This window comes from Balaenoptera borealis (genome assembly GCF_965194805.1).
Source record: "Balaenoptera borealis genome assembly, chromosome: 4".
In the NCBI taxonomy this organism is placed as follows: Eukaryota; Metazoa; Chordata; class Mammalia; order Artiodactyla; family Balaenopteridae; genus Balaenoptera; species Balaenoptera borealis.
Window position 1 is genome coordinate 102822599 of NC_138861.1, and position 25533 is coordinate 102848131.

Consider the following 25533-nt stretch of genomic DNA (forward strand, 5'->3'; position numbering starts at 1 on the left):
ATCATCATTAACATGAAGTTCAGACTTGTTCAGTTCAATGTCCTCAGAAGCCTACATGAGCCTCAGACCTATCTTGGTTATAAAAATATTTATCAGACCAACTGTCCTGCTTGGCTCTATGCGCATGTGAGCCTAAGGTCAGGTTGACTTCAGTGGATTTACTCATCCAGAGAATAAGATAGGATCCATAATTTTCCTTACCCAGAAAACCATTTGCACAAACTTCCTAGGAAATTTTAGCCTGAGAGCACAATATTGCTTTCTCTCTGTAAGGATATCTTATCTCAGTTTCATAACTCTAATCTGTTCCTTTTTATGATCTGAGCATATTTTAACAGCACTGTTATCTCAGACTATTAGTTTGTTGACAATGCTGGGTTCCCTACTACTACCACCTCCCCTTCTCCCCCAGCTCCCAGTAACCAGCAGCCTAACATTGAAGGCCACCAAGTAAGGGCTGGCTCTGCAAGTTTTCAAGGCTCAATTTGCTGAATGCCCTTGTCTCCAACTGACAGACAGGTTTGCCAGGATCTGGCATTTCAGATTGTCCCAATGAATTGCTGATTGTTTTTGGAAACCTTGAAGAAGTCATGATTTATTCATTAACAAGGAGCCTTCCTTTCTCCTTTGGAATTCAACCAACATTGATTCATTCGTTTAACAAATACGCATTAAACAGCCAATACTAGGCATCATGCATGATGCTGGGGACACAGAGATGAATGAAACATAAATAGTGTATATGTGGCCTTGGTATTCAGACAGACCAGGTTCTTAGACACATTCCATTAGTTTTTAGACTTCTGATCTTGGACAAGCTAAAATATTACTGAGTGCAGATTGTTCCTTAATAAATGATTCTTATGAAGTTTATATGAGACAGTATTTATAATGTGCCTTTTATAATATTTAGTCATAGCAGATTTCTGAAATATGATGGTTTGGGGTTTCCTAAACAGCCCTCTATTTCATTTCATGGAGATCTGGAAGAGCCAGAGAATGTGATTGCTTCAATACAGTCTAAGGAGTTCTGAATGATAGAGGAAGGCACAGAATTAGCCTATGGAGTGAAGTGATTTTTTTTCTAAATTATTTCACTTTTATCTCTTAAAAGTTAACCCTCTCTCCAATAAAACTCTAAGATCCCTGGAAAGAGAAGGCAGCAAGGAGCATTTAATGAGACTTAAGCATCAACAGACATTTGTGGATTTGAAATGAGTGATGCTAGGATTTTCAGAATTAAAATTTCAGTCCCACTGTATTTGGGGTGAGGCCTGGTTAGTGTGAATTATAGAGGGATTATGTTTTATTTGAAGAACATGTTCTTGACGACCTCAAGGAATTTAAGGTCTTAATTGGATGTTTCCATAAAGCTGAAGAGGATGGCCAGAGTTTCTGTTACAAGCTTCAAGGGATATTGCCTTAAAGCAATATACTACATAGCTCACCATTCATTCAATCTCCCAGCTTTGAAGTTATGAAATTCTTGACAAATGTAACACAAATTTGAGTATTGCATTACTTTCAAATTGGCACATAGTGTGAGACTTTATTACGTATATGGTACTATTTCGAATTTACATTCAAAATGTGACCTCACTTTATGCAACCCAAAGAATTCTCTTAGACAATATTTTGTTGTGGTCAAGTTAGTTACTTATGGAAGGTATCAGACAACATCTACCAAATTGGCATGAAATTAATTTTCTACAGCAGGACATAGACCCTTAGCTGCTGTGATAAATTTTAACATCAGATTTTCCTGACTCACTTTCTAATAAATAAAAGTGTCGAGAGGCAGACAGAGCTGTCTGTCTTCAAGGACGGTATTTCACAATGTGTGCCAGCATAAAGCATTAGTTACTAAAAATCAAATTAGCAGGAAGAGCTACTCATATCCATCTTAGGGACATTGATTTGTTGTCCTTGATTTTTCTTCAGTGTTGGTAGAGAATTTAGGATCGAAGTATTAGGGATCTTTCCAACTATACTGTTTAATTGAATATAACTTATTCTGGACCCATATTGATATGTTTTGTGGGTATCACTTGTACCTCAACATGTACAATATTGTGCCTAGCAAGTATTGATCATTTCAGTAGATTTACAGCCTGAGCAATAAAGGATGGGCTCTGGGTGGCCGCTTCTTAAAAAAAAAAGAAATCTGCATTTGTGTTTTTTCCTAACCTCTGAGAATGTGCAAACATCTTTTTTGCATTAAGAGATGCAAACTGGAGTTTAAATCCTTAGCTACTTGTTGAGGGATATAGGAGACGTGGCTTAAAATCTCTGAGATATTTAGGTTATTGAGTATAAAATAGGGATCATACCCAGCTTGCAAAGTTGTTGTAAGGATGAGTGATGACATATGTAAGATGCCTAGTACCCTGCCTTGCATGTAGCAGGTGCAAAATAATTGGTGATCGTATTGAGATAGCTGTCTTTTATAGAAAGATAAGTGAACATCAACCACTCGATACATTTTACATTTATTATTCAACATACGTTTCATTGAGAAACTACTATGTGCCAGACACTAAGGCTCTGGGTATAAAGCAATAAAAATACAGAAATTTCCTGCTCTCAAGGAATTTGCTATCCAGTGAAGACAGGCAGGTAATAACTGCAAAATAAAGAACATGGCATTGCCCCACAGTTAGAAATCCACTCAATTGTAGTGTGAAGTGGATTAATTTACCTAGAATGAATATGCTTAGTAGCAATTTGCAAAACTTAACAGTACTATTAAGAAGATATCACAAGTATAGCACCACATCTTATATTTTGAGGGACTCCATATATAAAGTCGAGAATGAATATGTGGCTATGGCATAATTCGATTTTTTCTGGCCTTCTTAAAAATCTGTTAATTGATGCCTGTATTAGTTTCCTAGAGCATCTGTAATAAACTACCGCAAAGTAGATAGCTTAAAACAACAAGAATTTATTCTCTCACAGTTTGGGAGATCAGAATTCTGAAATTAAGGTGTCAGCATAAGTGGTTTCTTCTGGAGACTCTGAAGGAGAATCTATTTCATGCCTGTTTCTTAGTTTCTGATGGTTGACAGCAATCACTGGCCTTCCTTGGCTTATGGCTGCCTCACTCCAGTCTCTGCCTCCATCTTTACATGGCCTTCTTCCCTGTGTGTGTGGGGTAGGGGTGGGGGGGAGGTGTCCTTTCTCTTATAAGGACACAAGTCATTCAATTTAGGACCCACCCTAATTCAGTATGACCTCATCTTAACTAATTACATCTGAGAAACTGTCTTTCCAAATGAGGTCACATTGTGAGGTTCACTGTGAACATGAATTTCTGAGAGACCATTCTCAACCCAGTACAATGTCCATGTAGAAGCAACTAGTTTGCGATATCAGAATTGTACAACTACAGTTCTTTGGAAAATCTGTCTGGTATGGGATCAGCCCAGAACAGAACAATGGTTCTCAAATTTGGCTTCACATTTGAGTTACCTGATTCAGTTAGTCTGGAGTGATCAGGCAGGGCTGATTTTTCTAAGCCACCCTCTTGATTCTCATGAGCAGTAAAGACCAGGTAATTGGTATTCACAAAATTGTAAACATGAGCTTCATTCCATATTTTATTTGATTTTTATCCCAAGCACCTAGCACAGGGTCTGCCTTATAATATACTCAGTAAATACTATTCATTAGATTAATGAACAAATAGTTTTATAGACTAAACACATTGTTGAAAGATCAAGATTGAATACAGTGACCCAAAAGGATAGGAAAGTAGTGTTTCACATTGGAAGTTATAATGGATTATATGTTATTTCTTCTACATTCATGAGATTTTGCAGAAACAATTACCTCATTTATCTCCTAACTTCCTTGAGATTAGTAAGTGTCAAGTATTATTACCCCTATTTTTCAGATGAAGAAATTGGATCTCCTAGTGCAACCTTCTCTTCAACTGCCTTATTATTTTTTAATACCACCGGGAATTTGATGGATGTCCTGCAGAAAATGGAATTAGAGGCAGCATTTCTGGTGAAGGAATGCAGGTCACCAAGTTTTCAGTTCTATATTCAAGACAGGATGAGTTTTAAGAAGCCTAACTGAGGGGGCAGGGAAGGAAATAAAAATCGCTCTGCAAAGTGAAACAAATGTCCTGTAGCTGAAGGTTACACAGTTAGACACACTCAGTAAGTGAAGTAGTCTAGTTATTTACTGGAGCCATTACGAGTGCAGTAGGGAAGTCAGAATGTCAGACCCAGGAGATAGACAGATGGACATGTGCTTACATCCTGGTCCTGCCACTTATAAGCTACATGCATTTCCCTATGCTTAATGGCCTCACCTGAGATTTGTCTGTCGTAATATTATCTGCCACATGGAGTTCTTGTAAAGATTCAATGATACAATCCTTACATAATACTTGGCACGTAGAAAGTTCTTGTTACTGTTGTTGCTAGAGGCCTCAGTTGTAGGCTTTATTTATCTCCAGCTTTCCTTAGGGCAAGATCATGTTCAAGTGAGATCTAAAGGACTTTTCTGTTTTAATTGTTTAATTCTTCATATTTACGTTCCTCCTTGGATTGTAAGTTTTATGAGAGCAGAAACTAGGTTTGTTTTAGACACTGCTTAGTAGGTGAACACTGAATATTTCTAAAATGAAACTTAAGTTAGATTACCTCACTAAAGGTAAAGGTAAGGTGAGATTACCTCACTAAAGTTGATTTTGCTCCAAATCTTTCCCTTCTGCCTATTTCACTCTAAGTAAAAGCCAAAGTTCTTATAACACACTATGAGACTCTATAGGATTTTATACTAAAAGGAGCTGAATAGAGTGAAGAAAAGGAAGCAGTTTTTAATTTTTTTTGAAAGAATCCTCTCAAGCATGTTGTTAAAGGGCTGTAGTCCGGTAACTGGCCAATCATAAAATGAACAGGGTAGCCTAGGCTATATTAAAATTAATGTGACTGGGGTAGTGGAGGGGCAGAAAGATTCATTATATAATAAACACTCTGTTTGACAAGAAAATAAACTTTATAATCTCAAATCTTATTATAACTCCATTTATAAATTGCATTTGTGGTTTCTTGTCATCAGAAGACTCAACTTCACTCAATTATAACAAGCTTTCTAATTTAAAATACATGATTGGCTAATCCCAAAGGAAACGTTGAAGTTATACAATGCTTAATCATTCAAACACTTAAAAATATATATTTAAAAAAATTTTTTTTAACATCTTTATTGGAGTATAATTGTTTTACAATGGTGTGTTAGTTTCTGCTGTATAACAAAGTGAATCAGCTATACATATACATATATCCCCATATCTCCTCCCTCTTGGGTCTCCCTCCCACCCTCCCTATTCCACCCCTCTAGGTGGTCACAGAGCATCGAGCTGATCTCCCTGTGCTATGCGGCTGCTTTCCACTAGCTATCTATTTTAAATGGGTTATTTGTGTTAGCCTGAAGAAAAGAAATAGCGCAGTTGGATTTAGGTTTAATTCATATTTATAATACAATTGTTATTAAAGGGGCAACACTCAAGACAGAGATTTGGAGGATGCTTTAATTGCTGTTATATCAAAAAAAAGGTACTGCTATCCTTTTTGAAATATTCCTTCTTGAGTTGGGTGCTGAGCATTAAACACATTTCAGGAGGAGAACATTATCAAGCCAGGAGCTATGTATATGTAACCTCATTTGAACCTCCTAACACCCCAGGACATAGCAAATGCTGACATTATTACCATTCCCGTGATACAGGTGAGATCAAAGAGGCTCAGTGAGTTTAAGTTACTTTCCCAAAGTCTTACGAACAAAAAGCGGCAGAACTTATTCAAACCAGTTGTTTCTGACTCCAAAGCTGCAAGTCTTTCCGTTACAAATGTTGCCCAAATTACTTACATTTCTTACGTTACATTTTTTTATGTTGGTACATTTTTTATGTTGTTTTATCACACAAGATGAGACCTAGCCCCTTAAATTTTTAAGTGCACCGCAGAGCGCTATGTTGTACAGCAGATCTCCAGACCTACTTCAACTTGTGTAAGTGGAAGTTCATACCAGTTGAACATCATCTCCCCATCCCCCTCCCCCAGCCCCTAACAACCAACAATCTACTCTCTGCTTCTATGAACTTGACTATCCTTCATGCCTCCTCTCAGTGGAATCATGTCCTTCTGTGACTGGCTTATTTCACTTTGCCTAATGCCCTCAAGGTTCATCCATGTTGTCACACATGGCAAGATTCCCTTCTTTTTTTTTAAGCTGAATAATATTCTATCGTACGCAAATATTTATATTTTAGCTCCCTGTCTCATCTCTCCTACTAATTACAGCTATTTTTAAATACCATTTTTTAAAATAAATTTGCACAATTTACATCAATGACAGTGGAATGACCTCAATGACTGCACATTACTCTGTGGGAATGGACCTTACCAGTTGCTAATCCAGCATGACCAGATCATTTGTCATCTAAACCAGAACATTTCTGAACACAAAAAGGGGCTGCTAACAAATGGGATGTTAGGACAACGCATAAACTGTCACTGTCCTGGGCAAACCAGGAGGTCTTGTCACCCTACTTATAGGGAACTCCAGATAACTTCCCAACTCCCACACGAAAGATCTCACCACATAAGCAGTTTTGGCAATCTATGCAGAGGAACAAAGGACAACTGGGCTTCAATGATGAATCTTAAAGGATACCAAAGAAAGTGGATGCCTTTACCATGTTGTTGTTTTCTGCTAACATTCTCTGGCTAGTATTGCCAATAGAGCAGGGCAGAAATGTGGACAAACACAAGCACTCAGTACTGGTTTGGAAAGCGTTAGAGCTTTTGACAATCTAGTTGTTTACTGACATTCGCCTAGCAATAACTTACAATGATTATCCTATACTCACCTGACTAAAACTCTCTCTAAATGTTTCATGATGCACACACTCAACACAGAGGTAAATAAGATCAAATGGGACCCTGTCTTGTTTGAGAGAGAGACTGAGTCAGAGGCAGAGAGACAGACAGAGATAGAGCAGAGATACAGAAAGGAGAAATACAAAGAGACACATAGAAGAACAAAGACAGACATAGAGCCAGAGAAACACAGAGACAGAGACAGAGAGGGAGACAGAGATAAGGAAGCAAGAAACACTGAAGAAAGTGAGAGATAAAGCTAAAGGGGACACAGAGGCAAGGAGAAGCACAGGAGAGAGACGAAGAGGTTGACAGAGCAGCACTCGTTTTATGAGAAACAGGTGTCTTCAAACGGCAGCTCTGAGTCAAATTTACTCTATTTACATTTAGAGTCTATAGATTATTGCCAGCAAATTCAAGCACTTGCTGGCTCCCTCTTCTGGATTAACTGATAGAGAAGGTAACTTGTTTCGCAACCAGGCAAAACAAAGCAGGTCAGTCAGGAAGGTCAGTGTGATACCTCCAAATTCATAGTTACAAAATTAAATGTAGATACTTTCCCCTGATTTTCAGTCGCTAACCCTGCTGCTACCCTTCTTAAAAGTGAATGATTACAATTGCGGGCTGACTGCAGGATCCGATAACAATTGGTGCAGTTTGACAGCAATTTTCAGCAAGAATCATCACCAGAGTACAACTGCAAATTATCTGGGGCCCTGCTTCTTCAGGAACAAATTTGAAAAGGCAAAATGAACTCTGTGTGTGTGTGTGTGTGTGTGTGTGTGTGTGTGTGTGTGTGTATGAGCCCCAAACCCATTTAAAAAATAGACTTGCGAGTGGTAAGTTCCCATTTGCGGCCAGTGAAGAATGTGCTTCCTGGTCCAGCACCAAGTCACTGCTCATGAATCAGCTTGTCACCGATTCAAAGGAGATACAGGCAGGATCACCGTGCCACTGCAATGCCCGGTGATTTTGTCATAGTTATTGATTCATGGAAGACACCATGTCTGTGGAAACATTATTAGCCATTTTCCTCCACCAGACATCCACAGGCTTAGGATCCAGGAAGAAAAACATCGTCCATAATTCAAAAGCACAGGATGGAAGCTTGAACAGGGCTGTGAATTATGGAGCAGGAGCCTTTATTCCCATGCAAAGCTACAGGAAATATTTGTTTTTGCTATCAGCTATCCTAGAAAAAGGAGGAAGATAAGCGTAATTCTCATTATGGTGAAATTACCATTTCTATTACCACCATAGTTACTTATTAAATTCATAATTCATGGCCCATCACTCATCCCTGAAGCCTGACATTTACACGTAATGGCATTTCTTTGTGTAACAGGAAAAGCAGTCTGTGAAAAATGACCACTTGTATATACACTGTTGAGATGTGGAAGGGTCAGAAATACAGAGCAACCAGAGTGATGATGGGCTGATTGGTTCTCCGTAATGTCAGGCTTTGTAAGATGAAACCTTTCCCATTGGTAAAAATGAATGCACTTTCATTCAGTTATATCATGATTTAAAGTGGCCTACTTACTTGCACACTTACTTTTTATTCTTTGGTTTGTATTCCTTTCTTTCATGATTTTTGAAGCACTAAGACCCTAGTAGACTGGAGTAACTTCTAGTTGCAGGGATAAGGGAGTTGACTTAATTTTGATTTGTAAGGCAATAAATTTGTTATAGATTATTGGATTCAGCAGTTTATATAGCCAATTAATTTAAGGTATTCATCTGTCCATTGTAGGTGTCAATAAATATTAATTGAATAAATTAATAAATGAGTAAGATTAATCACTCAATAAATATATATATATTAGTGCCTAATATATGTAATACACTGTGCTAGTTGCTAATAATCAAAATAGGGTAAGAAACTTTCTCAGCTCATTAGGTATTTTTGCTAAAATATCACTCCAATGAAACCTCCCTGGCCACCACTTTTAAAATTGCAAGTCTTCCTCATCCCACCTCCCAACCTGTTCCCCAGTAGGCCTCAGCCCTGCTTTCAATCTGACAAACTTTATATTTTTCTATTTATTTTTGTTTATTACTTCTTCTTCCCTGACTCTAATGTAAGATGGATTAAAGCTGGAATTTTTGTCTGGTTTATTCACTGAAGTATTCCCAGCACCTGGGATAGTACAAAGCACAGTGAAGGCATTCAATAAATGTTTTTTGAATAAGTGAAATAAGGAACGAATAGAATTCATCCCTCAGAGAATGCAGGTTTAATAAAGGTAACTAATAAATCAGTCATGTAATATAATAGATGTTACCATCAGTGTAGATGGTTAGACCCCAGAGAACAGGGACGCTTTCTTATATGACCACTGTGTATCCATAATTCTACAACAAACACTATTTACGATATATGCATTATAATAAGTACTTTTTAAATAAATGAATAAATAAATATTTATGTGATGCAATTAATCTATCAAAGAGTATTTGGTTTCTATGGGGGTAAATTGCCCTCCATACTAAGGCACTATGCTGGTTGACCTACCTTCACCATCAATCTTCTTTCAGTGTTATTGGCTGGGGAAGGCAGTCTGTAGCATCCTTAGCAGAGTGGCTTCACACACAGCTGTCGAGTTGGAGTGTGGGAAGAACACTGCTTCACATGCTGTGAGGATGTATACCCCCATGCAGGTTCCAAATGCATCTGCCAATTACAGACATGCAGCCAATTGCACATTTTGAGACCATGTCATAAGACATAGAGTCTGATTTCATGCTTTCATTAGATATTGATTGAACACTCTTTATATTTTAGGAACTGTGGAAAGTAATGGGGATACAGTAGTGAATAAAAAAGATTGGGTTTCATGATACGGTTGAGTGTAAGTCTACTGCCTTATATATTCTCCTTGCTTCTCTGTTCTTCTGTCCCTGACTTCTTTGCGGTTAACCAAATATTTTTGATATTACATTTTAATTACTCAAGTGGAATTTTGACTGCCCTTCCTTTTATTATTTTCATTTGTTTTCCTAGCATCTAGAAATTGTAACCTGTCTCCTTCACTTATTCAGACTACTTACAGTTAATATTGTCCCACTTTGTGTAAAATGTACAACGGTAAAATTTCATTTACTTTCCCCCATACTTTATGCTATTATTGTCAGAAATGTAATATCTACAAATGAAATAAACCCCACAATATTTTTTGGTTGTTTTAAACAAAGGAAATAAGAGGAAAATGAGATATTATATTTATTCACATATTTTCAATTTCCAGTGCTCTTTATTTCTACCTGTATATCTAACTTTTCATATCATGTAATTTCCTTTCAGCCTGAAGAAATTCCTTTATAATTGCTGGTAATACAGGTCTAGTAGCTACGATTTCTCTCAGCTTTAGTTTATCTGAAAATATCTTTATTTCATCTTTATTCTCAAAAAACTATTTTCACTGAATATAGAATTCTGGGTTGAAAGTCTTTTTATTCCCCCCAGAACTTATTCCATTGTTTTCTGTAATCTATTGTTTCTGATGGAAAACCATTCTTATATTATTTTACCTCTATAACACACCTTTTTAGTCTTTTTTTTTTTTGAGAGTTTTCTAATTTTTTTCAATAATTTGACTATGACATGTCCATGTGATTCATCTTGTATTTATCTTGATTGAGGTTCAAGTTTCTTGGATATGTACATTGATGTTTATAAACAAATTTGGAATGTTTTGGCCATTTATTTTTCTAATTTTTCTCTTCTATCTCATTTGGTTCTCTAATTACATTCATGTTAGACTATTTGATATTGTCTCACAATTCACTAAGGATCTGTTTATTTTTTAATCCCTTTTCCTCTCTGTTATTCAGATTGGATGATTTGTCTCTTTTCATCTCCATTCAAGCTCTTAACTCTTTTCTCAGTCGTCCCCAATCTGCTGTTAAGCCCATCTCAAAAAGCTCTTTCATTTTAGATATCTTACTTTTCACATCTAAAATTTCCATTTGGTTCCTTTTGTAATTTTCTTTTCACTGCTAAAATGTTTCGCCTGTTTAATTATTATGACTAATTTTTTCTTTAAAGTCCAACATCTGTGTCATCCTAGGGTCTGTTTCTATTGACTGCTTTTTAAAAAATCTTGAGTATGGGTCACATTTTTGTACTCCTTCACATGTCTACTAATACTTGGTAGCATGATGGGCATTGTTATAGTACATTGTAGGAAGTTTAGATTGTGTTATCTTCTTTGAAAGTGTGTTGAGTATTTCTCTGGAAGGCTTTCCACAGTTGCTAGCACTTTTGGTCTTGCCAACTTCAGTTCTATTATATGTTAGGACAGGTCAATTTTGATTTTATACTTAGTTATAGGGTGTGGCTCTTACTCTGGGAAATGATACTTTCTCCAAAAGCATCGTCTTTCTGGGCTCTCCAGTGCATGCCAGAGGTGCTCAATGCAGCATTGCAATTTCTTTCTTTCCTTCTTTCTCTCTTTTTTTTTCTCTTCTTTTTCATTTTAATTTTTTTGTAGGGAGCCTGGGCAAGAACTCCAACATCTTGCAGCACTGTACAATTTCTGATATCTCCATTCAGTTCTCAGCCCTATAGCAGTTTCTGCTTGCTGAGTATTATGAAGTCTGTCCCTGAGCGTGCATCACCCAGCCCTTGGTCAATGACTGTATTAGTCAGTGTTTTCTGGAGAAACAGAACCAAGGGGATATATACAGATAAACAGAAAGACACTTATTTTGAAAGATTGGCTCATTCAATTACAAAGGCTGAGAAGTCCCACAATCTACCATCTGCAAGCTAGAGGCCCGGGAAAGCTGATGGTATAATTCCAGTCCAAACTCAAATGCCTGAGAACCAGGGGAGCCAGTGATGTAAGTCCCAGTCAGAGTCAAAAGACCTGAGAACCAGGAGCACCAATGTCCAAAGGCAGGAGAAAACAGACGTCTGAACTCAGGCAGAGAACAAATCCGCCTTCCTCTACTTTTTTGTTCTGTTCAAGCCCTCAACCTATTGGCTGATGCCCACCAGCACTGATGAATGTGATCTTTTTTACTCAGTCTACTAATTAAATTGCTAATCTCTTCTAGAAACATCCTCACAGACATACCCAGAGATAATGTTTTGCCAGCTATCTGGACAACTGTTAGCCCAGTTATGCTGGCACATACAATTAACCATCACAATGGCCCACACTCATTTAATTTTCACACGGCTCCTCCCCTCTGACACACATAACAGTTCTCTCTTCCTCAGCACCTTGCCCTGCAAACTCCAGTCTCTGCTACCTCAGTACAGTGAGCATGCACTCCACCTCTCTGAACTCCGGAAAGAAAATGCCCCCAGGCAGAGGGAGCTGGGCATGTGGAGCTCACCTCTTGGGTTTTTCTCTCCAGTACCACTGTTCTACATTGCTTGTGGTTCAGTGCTTAAAAACAGTTGCCACATATACAGGCATACCTCATTTTATTGCACTTCACAGATATTGCATTTTTTTTTTTTTTTTTACAAACTGAAGGTTTGTGGCAACACTGAGTTGTCAGATGATGGTTAGCATTTCTTAGCAATAATGTATTTTTTAATTAAGGTTTGTACATTGTTTTTTAGATATAATGCTTTTGCACACTTAATAGACTACAGTATAGTACAAATGTAACTTTTATGTGTACTGGGAAACAAAAAATTTATGTGACTCATTTTATTGTGGCATTCACTTTATTGCAGTGGTCTGGAACAGAACCTGCAATGTCTCTGAGGTATGCATGTAACTTGCCAGTTATATGGTTGCTTATGGTGAAATAATACTTCCAATAATATTTATTTATTCTCTAAAGGCTGCAGGTAGAAATCTTTAATCTTACATTGCAGTAGGGAAGACATGTCAAATACATAATTGTATCATCAATTGTTTTAATTATATTTGTGATAAGGCTATGAAGGAGAAACACAGGAAACTATAGGAGCATAGAGTAAAGCTGTTCATAATCTAGTTTGGTCTGCCATGTAAAGTTTTCCTCAGAAAGTGATTATTGAACTGAAATCTCAAGTATGACAGAGCAGACTTTAACTAGGCCACAGTGAAGTAAAACAAAATTTCAGAGAGAGATAATAGCATGTGGAAAGGACCTGAGGGGTACACTGAAGGACTGAAAAAAATTAATATCTAACATTCACTGAGTGTACGTTAGGAACAGTCACTGTGCTAAATGCTTTATATATCATCTCATTAGATTCTAACAACGTTATGAGGTAGATACTATTACTAATCCATTTTATTGATGAGGAAACTGAGATTCAGAGAGATTAAATACTTACCCAAGATCATATAGCACTTGGATCTACCTAGGCTGTTTTATTACCATGCTGGAACACTCAGACACTATAAGGGGAAAAGAGCAGAATGATCTGATAGCAGAGAAGGAAAGATGGGGAGAGAGAGGAAGGGAAAGACAGAGACAGAGTGAGAGAGAGACAGAGGATTATATGATGCTTACCTCTTGCCTTCTGGAAGCTAAAGCTCTCATTGAGAAGAAAACACAATAAAAACCACCATATACAATTTACATTTAAATATATTCCTAAAAGGGACTTAAAAAATATGATTTGACAACCAAGATCTTTAATATAAAGTCTTCGTTTGTTTTATAAAGAAAAGACAGACACCCTGAGAAGTCTAATAATTTGCCCAAGGTCACTACTAAAATCTAAGACTTTTAACTACTGACTGAAAACAGCATCCTGTAAAATTTGTAGCCCCACGTACAGTTCAGAAGATGCTCCAGGGAAGAACATCATTAATTACCAAATTGGAGATGGGGACAGGGAATGTAACGTTAATACTTAAGTACCTGGGAAGCAGAAAGGTCCCTCTCCCACACCCGGGCCTGAGGGTCCAGGAAGCTGTCACAGAGAGAGTGAGCTTGGCAGATATCAGAATTTAAGGGAAAAGGAGGAAATCAAGCAACCAGCAAATATTTCTTGAGCGTCTGCCACATGCCAGTTTCAGGCATGTTTGTAGAGTTTGACTAGACAACAAGAAATCAAATCTGAAGCAAAGAAGCTGGGTAGGAGGTAACACTAGCCTCTCTCCTACTGCACATGGCTGCTAGAACCTTCTCTCTCCAACTCCTTGTCAGGATAGGGTCTCAATCAGCAAGAGGGGACGATACCCAGAGCAATGGGGTGTGATACAGGGGCAATAGAGAAGATAGAGCAGAGGAAGGAGGTGGGTCCTTCTTCTCTCGGGAAGGCTGCAAACATGAGAGGGAAAGTTTATCAAGGCAAGTGTGTTTGAACGGAGTTTTGAAGGCTGCACGAGCAGGTAGAGGTTGATAATTGGTGAAGGACCCACCAGACTGCACATACAGTGGCACAGAGGTTTAAAAGAACATCAGTGGAAGAAGTAGAATGTCCTGCTTGAGAAACTAAAGCAAAATCATTATGCTCCAGACACACTTACAAAGGAGAGGACACTTAGATGGACGTGTCTCTTTAGAAATATACAAAGAAGCCAACTAGACTCTGTTTTATGTAAATCAGACTTATTTCACAAGTTTAAAAGCTCCCTTAGATACTAATCTAGGAAATGAAATCAGGTCTTCTTTTGGTATTGAAAGTGAATCTATTCACTCATTTGTCAGACATTTATTGATCTCTTCTTATGTGCCAGACTCTCAACTAGCACTTGGAATATCAAGTAAGCAAGATATTTCACACCATATGTGTCAAGGGGAGAGGAGGGAACTGTTGTGGGAGTTTCAACAAAGGCGAGAAGGGTGGCATGGCCAGTGGCTGATGGTCTAAGACAAGGAGGGTGGTGGACAATGCCGTCAGAGTGAGACAGGGCCAGATCATGCAGGGATTGGGTTCCGTGGTAGAAAGTGTGGATTTTTTTCATGAAGGTTTTAGGGGGCTTTTAAGCATGTAAATGATCTGATGTGATTTTCGTAGCTACTAGTTTGCTGTCAGCCCAACACAAGAGATCTATCAGGTTTTTCAGCCAGTGGACACCAATGGTAGGATGAACAGCTCCAAAGGGAAATAGATCAGTAGCCTTGGAGTCAGGACTCTTTATAATTCCAAGATGGGAATTACAAAGTAGAAAGGCAACAAGAGATACATTTGCCATGTTCATATTATAAGGATGGTCTAACCTTGATTTAAATTGGTCCTTTTGCTGTTGCTTTATATTTAGGGAGGCAATATATACAGCAACAAGCAAATTCAGGCTTCTGGTCACTCAGCGTGGGCAAGTTGATGCTGAGCTGAACAAGTGTGACTCCTGACACCAATAGTTTTTCAAGCGCTTGCTAGCTTGCCCACTGGGTCACTACCGATTTTTCTTGAGTCATCTCCAACTATCTGAAGTCACAGATTCTGCTCCGTCTACTCCTGGGTTAACGTTTTGTGAACACACCTTGTTTCTTTTGGAATCACTCTGTTTGAATGAGCCCCATCCATTAACGTCCACATGTGAAAATATGAAGGATGTCCCATCTCTGGGCACGTCAGCTTATGCTAATGAAGCTGTGTATGAAGGACATATATTTTCTCACTTTCAGGGAAGGCAAAGGTACTAACAGATGATTGCGATGTGAATGATTTATACAGAGCACCCACTCCTCTGGAATCAAAGATGGGGAGCAATGCATGCACAAAATTGTCACATGGGCCCTTAATACTGGTTTCAATATTGAAATTTCAATCCAGTTAACTCTTTTAGTGATATTTGTTGTATTCCCAATTTAAGACCAAAAAAAGCCAGCAAATTTTATTTTTGCCACTCAGAAGATATATTTGCATGATTCTTTTTTCATGGGGTAATAGTGATCTAATGCAACATAAAGAAAACCTAAAAGGTGAGAAAAGCAAAGGGAAAACAAGGATTTAATTTTTTCCTTCTGGGATCCCAACCCTCTGCCTGAGCGATGACTGCACCCAGATCCTGCCTGCCCGGCGTCTGCTGACACACCCTGCAGCATGCCTGAGTTTCTCTCTGCAGACAGCATTAACAGAACCCATCCCGTATCTTCTAGGTTTCCTCTACACTCAGAACAGCACCAAGCGCAGCATTAAAGAGCGGCTCATGAAGCTCTTGCCCTGCTCAGCTGCCAAAACGTCGTCTCCTGCTGTTCAAAGCAAGTTTGTTGGTTTGTTTTTCTCCCCCAAACTTTGCTTGTTTTGTTTGTTTAGGTCTGCATGCATTGCAGCTCTCTGCTTCTAAAAAGAATCCATATATTATATTCTGCAAAACTAACTCTATTAATGTACTCGTGTCTACCTAAATACCCAGGGGAACCTCTGTGCAGTTGTGAGGCACCTCCCATTTGGCAGACTGACAGCACAGTGCTAGTGACAGGAGTCTGGGCTTCAAAACATTTGGAAATTTTTGTTTGAGGTGTAGGGACGCGGCTCAGATAACTCTAGGGATTCCCATTGCCTAAACTGTTAGCAGACCAGCTGTGCACTTTAAACTGCAATGCCTCGTAAGTTTCCTGATTCACATACATGTATTTGTTGTGTAATTTAGATACTGCCTAACATCAGAAATGTTACTAGGTTTGAAAAACTACTATAAAGTGGAAAACATTTACCAAATATGACTTTTCTTCTCTGCCCACTCTTTCCCTGTATCATCAGGGGTCTCTAGGAAAACAAAACCAATACATATATACATGCAGGTCTTCCTTAACTTACAGTGGGCTTATGTCCTGATAAACCCATCGTAAGTTGAAAATATTTTAAGTCTGAAATGCATTTAATACACCTGACCTACTGAACATTGTAGCTTAGACTAGCTTACCTCAGATGTGCTCAGAACACTTCCATTAGCCTACGGTTGGGCAAAATCATCTAACACAAAGCCTATTTTATAATAAAGTGTTGAATATCTCTTGTAATTTATTAAATACAGTACTGAAAGTGAAAAGCAGAATGGTTGTCTGGGTGCACAATAGACGTAAGCATATCGGTTGTTTCCCCTCGTGAGCACACAGCTAACTGGGAGCTATGGGTTGCTGCCGCTGCCCAGCATCATGAGAGAGGATCTACCAGATTGCATATCACCAGCCCAGGGAAAAGATCAAAATTCGAAGTACAGCTTCTACTGAATGCGTTTCACTTTTGCACCATTCGTAAAGTTGAAAAATCGTTAAGTCAAACCATCCAAAGTCCGGGACCATCTGTATACATATACATACACCTACACATGTGCATACACATACACAGGCAAACATATATATATAAAGGGATTTATTTTAAGGAATTGACTCACAAGACTGTGGGAGCTGCCATGTCCAAAATTCATAGGTCTAACAGGCTGGAAACTCAGGCAAAATTTGATACTGCAGTCTTGAATCAGAATTCTCTTTTCAAGAAAACTCACTTTTTGCTTAAAGCCTTTCAACTGATTGGATGAAGCCCACTCACATTATCCAGGGTAATCTTTTAAAGTCATCTGATTACAGATGGTAACCAGGTCTACAGAATACCTTCAGAGCAACAGTTAGATTAGTGTTTGATTACAGAACTGGGTACTATAGCCTAGCCAAATTGATACATCAGACTAATCATCACCTCTTCATCCTCTTTTTCTCCAATTTTGTGGCATTCTTAAGCAGTAGAATATAGAGGATATGTAAAGGGACACCCTCTATTTTGTACAGATATCTTATGTAATTTATAGTGAACATTTACAAGCATCCTATTTTTACAAACATTCTTTCATACACAATTTTTTTCTAGCATCAGACGTGTTAAAATCAGATAGAAAAGGTAGTGTTCTTTGCCAGTGAGGTAACAAACATTAAGAAGCTAGGTGAGCTATTCCAGGTATAGGGCTACAACCCATATCTTCAACTACTCTCTTTCTTTTCTGCCACATCATTTTGTAGGAACTGATGAACTCAATGAGTGATTAAAAAATGTGAACACTCTAAAATTCCACTAGTCTCGACAACACAGATAGAGAAAATATGGAACGTACCTCAAACAACCCAGTAGGTCCTGTCAAAAGTCCCAGAGTAGCATAGTAATTTATTTCAGTGGCACTGACCAAAGTTAATATATCATAATAATATTTTATTAATTCACTTATTCATTCAACATATATTTATTATATGTCAGTTCCTGTTCCTGAGCTGAGAGATAGGGAAATAAATACAACAGCCTTTAAAAAGCTTTGTCCTACTAGAACCTTCTGTGGGGCAGGACAAAATTATTTTTATCAGTAAGAATCTTATGGACAAAAAAATACATAGATAGATACATTGCTTTGATTTTTTTCCTTCATTGCACATACACACGCACTATCTCACAAACAAAACATAACAGGCCATCAGCAACCGGGAAGGCCACAATTCAGAAAGATGCCAGAACCTCAATTCTACACGGTATTGAAGCTGTAGACGTTTTTATTGCTACTATTTGTCAGTGAATGTTGCTTATTAGAGCCATTGCTTTTCCCCTTTCAAGTTGAAATAAAAGTTGCCAATTTATCAGATATTTACCAAAATCAGAGTCATCTGTACAAAGTAGACAAGTAAAATGTAACTTTCAGATGGATCTCTCTGCTCCCTTAGGGAAGAACAAAATCGTTGTGCCTTGCTAGCTCTCTTCCTGAATCAGTATTGTGGAAAGCCACACCTCTAAATAAGTGTTCACAGAGGATGCAATGCAATTTTCAACTAAGTGTGGGGAAAAAGTCAGGACATTTCTTGAAAGGAAAAAAAAATAACAGATGATACTAAAAATTTAGCAGACTGACCTAAAAGCTAATATTTTTATAAAAATGGGATTTCACAAAACTGGGCTGCTCTTGAACCCACACTAGATGTGGCCTAAGATTTGTGGACCCCCCAAAGGTCCACAGATATAAAACTCCCTCCCCTACTAGCCACCACTTTCCCTCTTAACCACCCATCGCAAGAAAACCCCAGCACGTTGAAGTAGATTACTTGAAAAGGAGACCACATTAATTCCATTGCTATATTAGAAACGTTGTTTTTAATTAGATCCCTAACCATGTTCCAGACCCTAAGCAGTTGGGCACAGGACTGAAAAGCTGATGTGAAAACATGAAGTAGGAGGCAGGTGGTTGGAGACAGGACCCTAGCCCACCAGGAGAAAAAGCATGGGGACCAAACATCTCCATGTGGGACCACAGAGAGCCGTCCGGTGAGGTTTAGCTTGACTGGGTTAGTTCCAGGCTTGAATCACCTGCACAGGGGCTGCAGAAATATTCTCCACGAGATCCTATGCAGCTTCAAAGCTAGAGAGCTGAAATTTAGTTTAATAAAAGTCCAATACTCATTCTAAATTCCATTTTCTTTTTTCAGGAAGGCAGAAATGACAGGGTTTTTCATTCCTCTTGGCAGGAATGTGAGATTTATCAATATTATGCAAATAACAAAAGAAAAAAAAATCTTTTCTGTAGAGAAAAAGCAAACTTCTGCTGAGTTATAGAGCACTTGGATTCCCTAAACCAGAGAACCCAAGAGTTTGAAGGGAGCCTTCCCTCACATCTGGTTCCCCGAAAGACTTCTTCTCTCATTACTAGGGAGCAGGCCTGCTTCTTTAAGAAAATAACCATTTGGTGATTGCCAGCTTTACAGAGCAATCTTCCTCATGCTGAGCCCAAAACAGCCTTCCTTTAACTTTCAACGATAGTGGTCCTTGCCCTGCCCTTGGGAGTATCGGCAGGTCTGCTTCTTTTTCCCAGGGACAGGCTTCTGCCTCCTCCTCCTCCTCCTTCTCCTCTGGAGTTGAGAGGGTGAATGGTTTTTTTAATAAAAGTCACTCATGGCATTATATCATTCTTTTTAATGGCTGAGTAATATTCCACTGTATATATGTACTACATCTTCTTTATCCACTCATCTGTCGATGGACATTTAGGTTGCTTCCATATCTTATATACAAAACAGAAACAGACTCACAGACTTAGAGAACGAACTTTTGGTTACCGGGGGGAAGGGTGGAGGGAGGGATATATTGGGAGTTTGGGACTGACATGTACACACGGCTATATTTTAAATAGATAACCAAAAAGCACCTACTGTATAGCCCAGGGAACTCTGCTCAATATCCTGTAATAACCTAAATGGGAAAAGAACCTGAAAAAGAATAGATACATGCATATGTATGGCTGAATCACTTTGCTGTATGCCTGAAACTAACACAACAGTGTCAATCAACTATACTCCAATATAAAATAAAAAGTAAAAAAAAAAATTTTTTTTAATAAAGTCACTCATGTTCATGGCAGTAACTTGGAAAGTACAACACACAACACATAACACACTCACACCACACAACACACAATCCTGCTATGCTCCTGTACTTTGAAGTAACTACAAATAATAAGTAACATCTTCTTTTCATCTGTGTGTGCATTAATGATCCCATCCATACCAAATATTTATCCTTTTCTTACATTGCATACCTTCATAAGTATTAACCTTGTTATTAAAATGTAAGTATCATTTTAATGGCAAACATAATATTCCATTGTATAGTTACAATATGTTGTATTTGACCGCATTCCCTGGCTTTTGAATATTTAGATTTTTTCCCTTTTTCTCTTTTTTCCCCATAATATAAATAGCACTGAGATAAATATCTCTGTGTATATATCTATGTATGTCTTTTAGATTATTTTCTCCCAGATTTGAAATTATTGGATGAAAGAAATAATTTAAGTGAATGCCAGCTTCCCCATGTATATTAGAAAATTGTTTTTTGAGTTGGTATTTCAAATATTTAAGCACATCACACATTATTACCTCTTGAGTGTTTTTAATATCCTCGATATTTGGAAACTGTATGTATTTTATAGCCATTTATTAAATGCAGACTTGAAATATTAGTTCTGCTTCTTGTGCCTCAAATGAAAGCATTAAAAGAAGTAGCACATGGCAAAGGTTTTCTGCATGGAAAACAATAGACGTTATTACATTTTTTTGAAAATCAAATGTATTGCTCACTTTTAACAAAAGGTAAAAATAATAAACCCTGATCTTCTTCTGTTAGAGCACACATCTTGACTTTGATGTTTGAGGAGACTGTCAGACAAACACAAAAGTCCAACTGCCTTGGAAAGATATTGGGGAACAACAAACAAGGCTTTAGGAAGGAGGTGACAGATGCACGCAATGGCCTGCCTTGGGGCAGCTTGGCTGTTTGTTGATCAGAAGTGATAGATGTGATCTAGTGAGAGTTAATTTAGAACTTAGAATGTCTTCTCCCTGACTCAAATAACTCCCAACCAAGAGTGAGAAATGAATAAGAACCGAGGCCGGTGACACCTGAACCACGAGTTAAGGATTAGCTGTTTACGGTTTTTGCGCCTGTCCCCTGAGCTGGCCAGTTGCCCACTGCTCTTTGAACACCCAAGCCGGGACGCAGACAAGACCATCCACCAGATGTGATGGCCTGACCACCATCACTTATTCATTGGCGTCACTAGCTGCCCAGTTGCTGAAGTTAAATTCATCCATCGTTCCTCTGCTTTCTGCCTGCCCCCCACCATCTTACGGGTCACTAAACTCTGGTCGGTTTCTCCCTGAAATATCTTTTAAATTAGCTTCTCCTTTCTATCTCTTGTCCTAGGACTGTCGAGCAAATCCTCATTACCTCTTCCAAGAACTACTGAAAAAGGCAAATGGTGACAGCCTGGGTTTAGTGTCATTCATATATTTGAATTCCTATTGTGCCTCCTACTAAACAAAATGCCTGCAATTATTTACTTAAATCCTCTGCACCCTAGTTCCCTTATTTACTCATTCATCCCACAATATTTTTGAGGGACTATATATGGCAGGCACGGTTCTAGGCACTGGCTTTATAGTGGGAAATAGGATGTATCAGTTCACTGCCTTCATGGAGCTTATATGGGAAGAGAGATGATAAACATGAAAACCAAGATAATCTCAGGAACTGATGAGTATTATGAAGGCAGTAAACCTATGGTAATATAATGGAAACTGAATGCAGGTAGAGGAGATACTTTGCTTCATCGATGAGGTGACATTTGAGACCCTAAAACCAGAGGAGGCTGGTCATGAGAGGGTCTGGAGAGGTCCAAGGAAGAGGTAACAGCAACTGCAAAGGTTCTAAGGAGAAAAGTCGCATAGTTTATTCACGGTACAGAAAAAGACCATTGTGATCATCAGAAAAATGGGTTGCTGTGGGGATTAAAAAGTTGATTCATGCAAAGTACTTAGTAAATGAAATATCATAAGTATGCATATATGACAAGTATTAACTCAGTTGATACTCCCAACCACCTTCTGAGGCAGATGTACTATTTTCCCCATACAATGGCTGAGAAAACTGAGGCACAGAGAAGTGAAACAACTTTCCGTATTGACAGAACTGGGACTCCAATTCCAAAGCCTGCTGTTTTCATCACTTTATCAGACTGAGCTCTGATATTGATTGAGGAAACCCCTTTAGGCATATAATTGTAGCTCTTTTTCGTTATGTAAATCGCAAATCTTAAAATTGTTAAGAAACAGGGGAAAGCATTAGGTCTGGCCCTCTGCCTCCAGAAAGCTAGGCCTTACGTCCCCATTTCACAGCAGAGACAACGTGGTGTGAAAAGATTGTAATGATTTGTGCAGAGTCACGCAACTGAGAAGTTGCAATAAAACCCAAAAGCCCCTTAGTCCAGTGGTACAGATATACTTATTGAATAAGTGCACGAGACAGTCACATCAGCGGACAAAGCCTTAATGGAAAAGTTCAAGGAGGGAGTGAAGGGCAGTTTCATGGGATTGGCACATGGGGGGGTCCATTGGACCAGATACTGTCTAAGGATATGTTCATCATACTTTAAACATTGTAAGTAACATAGCCTATTTTTATAATAATAATAGCCTATTAGTATGATAATATAGCTTATTTTATATGTGAGGAAACTGAGATCTAGATAAGGGAACCAATTTGCTTAAAATCACTGAGCTATTAAAAAAATCAGGAAGAGAAGCTTGGCTCCTAGTCCAGTACTTTTCAACACTGAAATTCTATGGTTTGGTATCAGTCAGGGTCCAGGCAGAAAACACAAAACCCACTTAAATGGGGCAATGGAGGGGAGTTTAACAAAGGGACTATTTGCAAAGATGTGGGCAGGGTTTCTGGACCCAGCAAGACTGCTGAAGTACCCAGTGCTAGCAAGAGGGAGCATTATCATTTTTAGACCAATGGTTACTGGAAGATGAAAAAAGCCATAGCTATAGCTCTAACCATCAGAGAGGCTTTGCAAGAGGACTCTGGCCTTTGGAAGAGGAATGCAGCTAATATCAATCCAATCCCCAGCAAAGAGGGAGCCCAATGGGAAGCCAGAGGACAGGGAGTTCACATAACGTTATTCATAGAGGCATGTAGAAGGATTGAAGGTGGCTCAACAGGCCACATGAAGATGTTTTCCAGATATTCCACATCTTGGAAGCCAGGGTTGGGGACCTACAAAATCAGTGGCAATTCTCAGAGTGAGTCACACTGCTCTTCTGGTAAGATTTGTTCCCAATTTCATGACATCTTGGAGGCTGACAACTGGCTTATAGATGTATGTTGATATTGAGTAGATCATTGTAGAATTAATGAATCTAACTAGCTATTTCATGAATGGCTTGAAAAACTAAAAATAGAACTACCATATGATCCACCAATTCCACTCCTGGGTGTATATCCGAAGTAAATTAAAACTCTAATTCGAAAAGATATATGCACCCCAGTGCTCATAGCAGCACTATTTACAATAACCAAGACACGGAAGCAACCTCAGGGTCCATCAACAGAGGAATGGATAAAGAAAATGTAATATATATACATGTAATATATAATGTAATGTAATATATATGTAATACATATTGCAATATACTATATATGTAATGTTATATAGATACATATATGTATATAAAGGAATATTATTCAGCCATTAAAAAAAGAATGAAATTTTGCCATCTGCAACACAAGGATGGACTCGGAGGATATTATGCTTAGTGAAATAAGTCAGACAGAGAAAGAAAAATCCTGTATGTTTTCACTTATATGTGGAATCTAAAAATTAAAACAAATGAACAAATACAACAAAACAGAAGCAGACTCACAGATATAGAGAACAAACTAGTAGTTACCAGTGGGGAGAGGGGTAGGGCACGATAGGGGAAGGGGATTAAAAGATACAAACTCTAGGTTTAAAATAAATAATATACAAAGATGTAATGTACAACACAGGGAATATAGCCAATATTTTATAATAACTTATATGGAATATAATCTATAAAAATATCAAATCACTCTATAGTACACCTGAAACTAAAATGATATTGTCGCTCAACTGTACTTCAGTTAAAAAAAAGAAAAGAAAAGAAACCTCTAGCTACTGTACTCTACATGAGCACAAATACTTTTTCTTTGAAAAATAAATGCTGTCAAGTCTGTAGTTGTATCTCCTCATTGGATAATTCCAACTCATTCACTTTATTTCTCTGCGCCCCAGTTACTTTTTTCTAAAGTAATCAATTCCCTGTTTATTCAAAGGACATTATGGTGATAAAAAGATTACTAGGTAACAGTCAGGAACTAATGCAAAAGATAAAATATTGTACACTTGATTATATGTGTATTTATATGCATGTTTTCATTTAAATTTACTTCATAATAACATCTACCCAATACAATCTCAGTGCCCACATTCAATCAAAAGACTTGATCCACTAAATTAAAACTTCATCCAGGGGTTTTTGTTGTTGGTTTGAGCAGACATAGGAGGGCAAATATGGCAAGGTTATTGTGAGGCCAGACTACTCATAACTGATAAGCCACCATCAGCTTTTGCCTTGTGTAATTGCAAAACATAATTTCCCAACTTGACTTCAGATCTTTGGTAACAAATACAGCATAACGTTTCAGTGTGTTTTGTTTTTCCTGGTAGCGTATTGATCGTGGAAGGTTTTAGATGCCTTTTTTGGCAGAGAAACCATCAGCATTTGACTGTTGGAGAATTTGTTTTCAAAAAGTGACGAACTGACATCCTGCCAATTAAAAATACAACCTCCAGGAAATTGGAAAAGAAGTTTAACCTTCTGACAATTAATTAATCTCATGCTAACTCCTTGGTGACTTAGTTAAAAACTCTGACCTGGGCATGTAGTGAGGAAAATCTTTGTAGGAACAGAAGCATAAGCCGTGAAGGCTTATAAACGTAATTTGCAAGTAGAAAGCATGGTCCCTCAATTTCATCATATGTATGAGTTCCAAAAATGCTATTTTCAAATTCTCAGATGTTTTTATTTAGTTAACAAGCATCTAGCACTTACTCTGTGGTTGGTACAGTTCTAAGAGTTTTGCACAGTTGAACTCATTATATCCTAAAAATACTCCTTTAAGATGGACACTTCACTGTTTCAATTTTACAGACTAGGAAACTGAGGGATGAGAGGTTAATTAACTCACTTGAATCACATCGTCAGTAAAGGGTGTGATGGAAGAGAGAGGGGTTGACTCCAGAAATGGAGCTCCATTGTCTTTGTACTTTACCAGATCTCTAGTTATGTTCATTGTTTTGGTCAGTTTTAGGGGGAAAAAAGAAAAAAAAAACCAAGACAGTCTTTTTTCCAATTATCTACTCTACATAGGACACCCTCATGCAGCCCATATTGTCCA

At 38.1% G+C, this 25533-nt stretch overlaps 1 protein-coding gene across 7 annotated transcripts in view; it reads left to right on the forward strand.

The window, feature by feature from the left end:
- The window catches only part of KCNIP4 (potassium voltage-gated channel interacting protein 4), a 1207795-nt gene that overhangs the window by 1041286 nt on the left and 140976 nt on the right, over positions 1–25533 (forward strand). For 2 of the 7 annotated variants that reach the window (XM_082389233.1, XM_082389232.1), the window contains one exon: positions 15903–16008. The exons of the other annotated variants lie outside the window; for them this stretch is intronic. In XM_082389233.1, coding sequence (XP_082245359.1) covers positions 15903–16008 — 106 coding nt within the window. The remainder of the gene's footprint in view (positions 1–15902; positions 16009–25533) is intronic. 7 annotated transcript variants of the gene reach the window in all.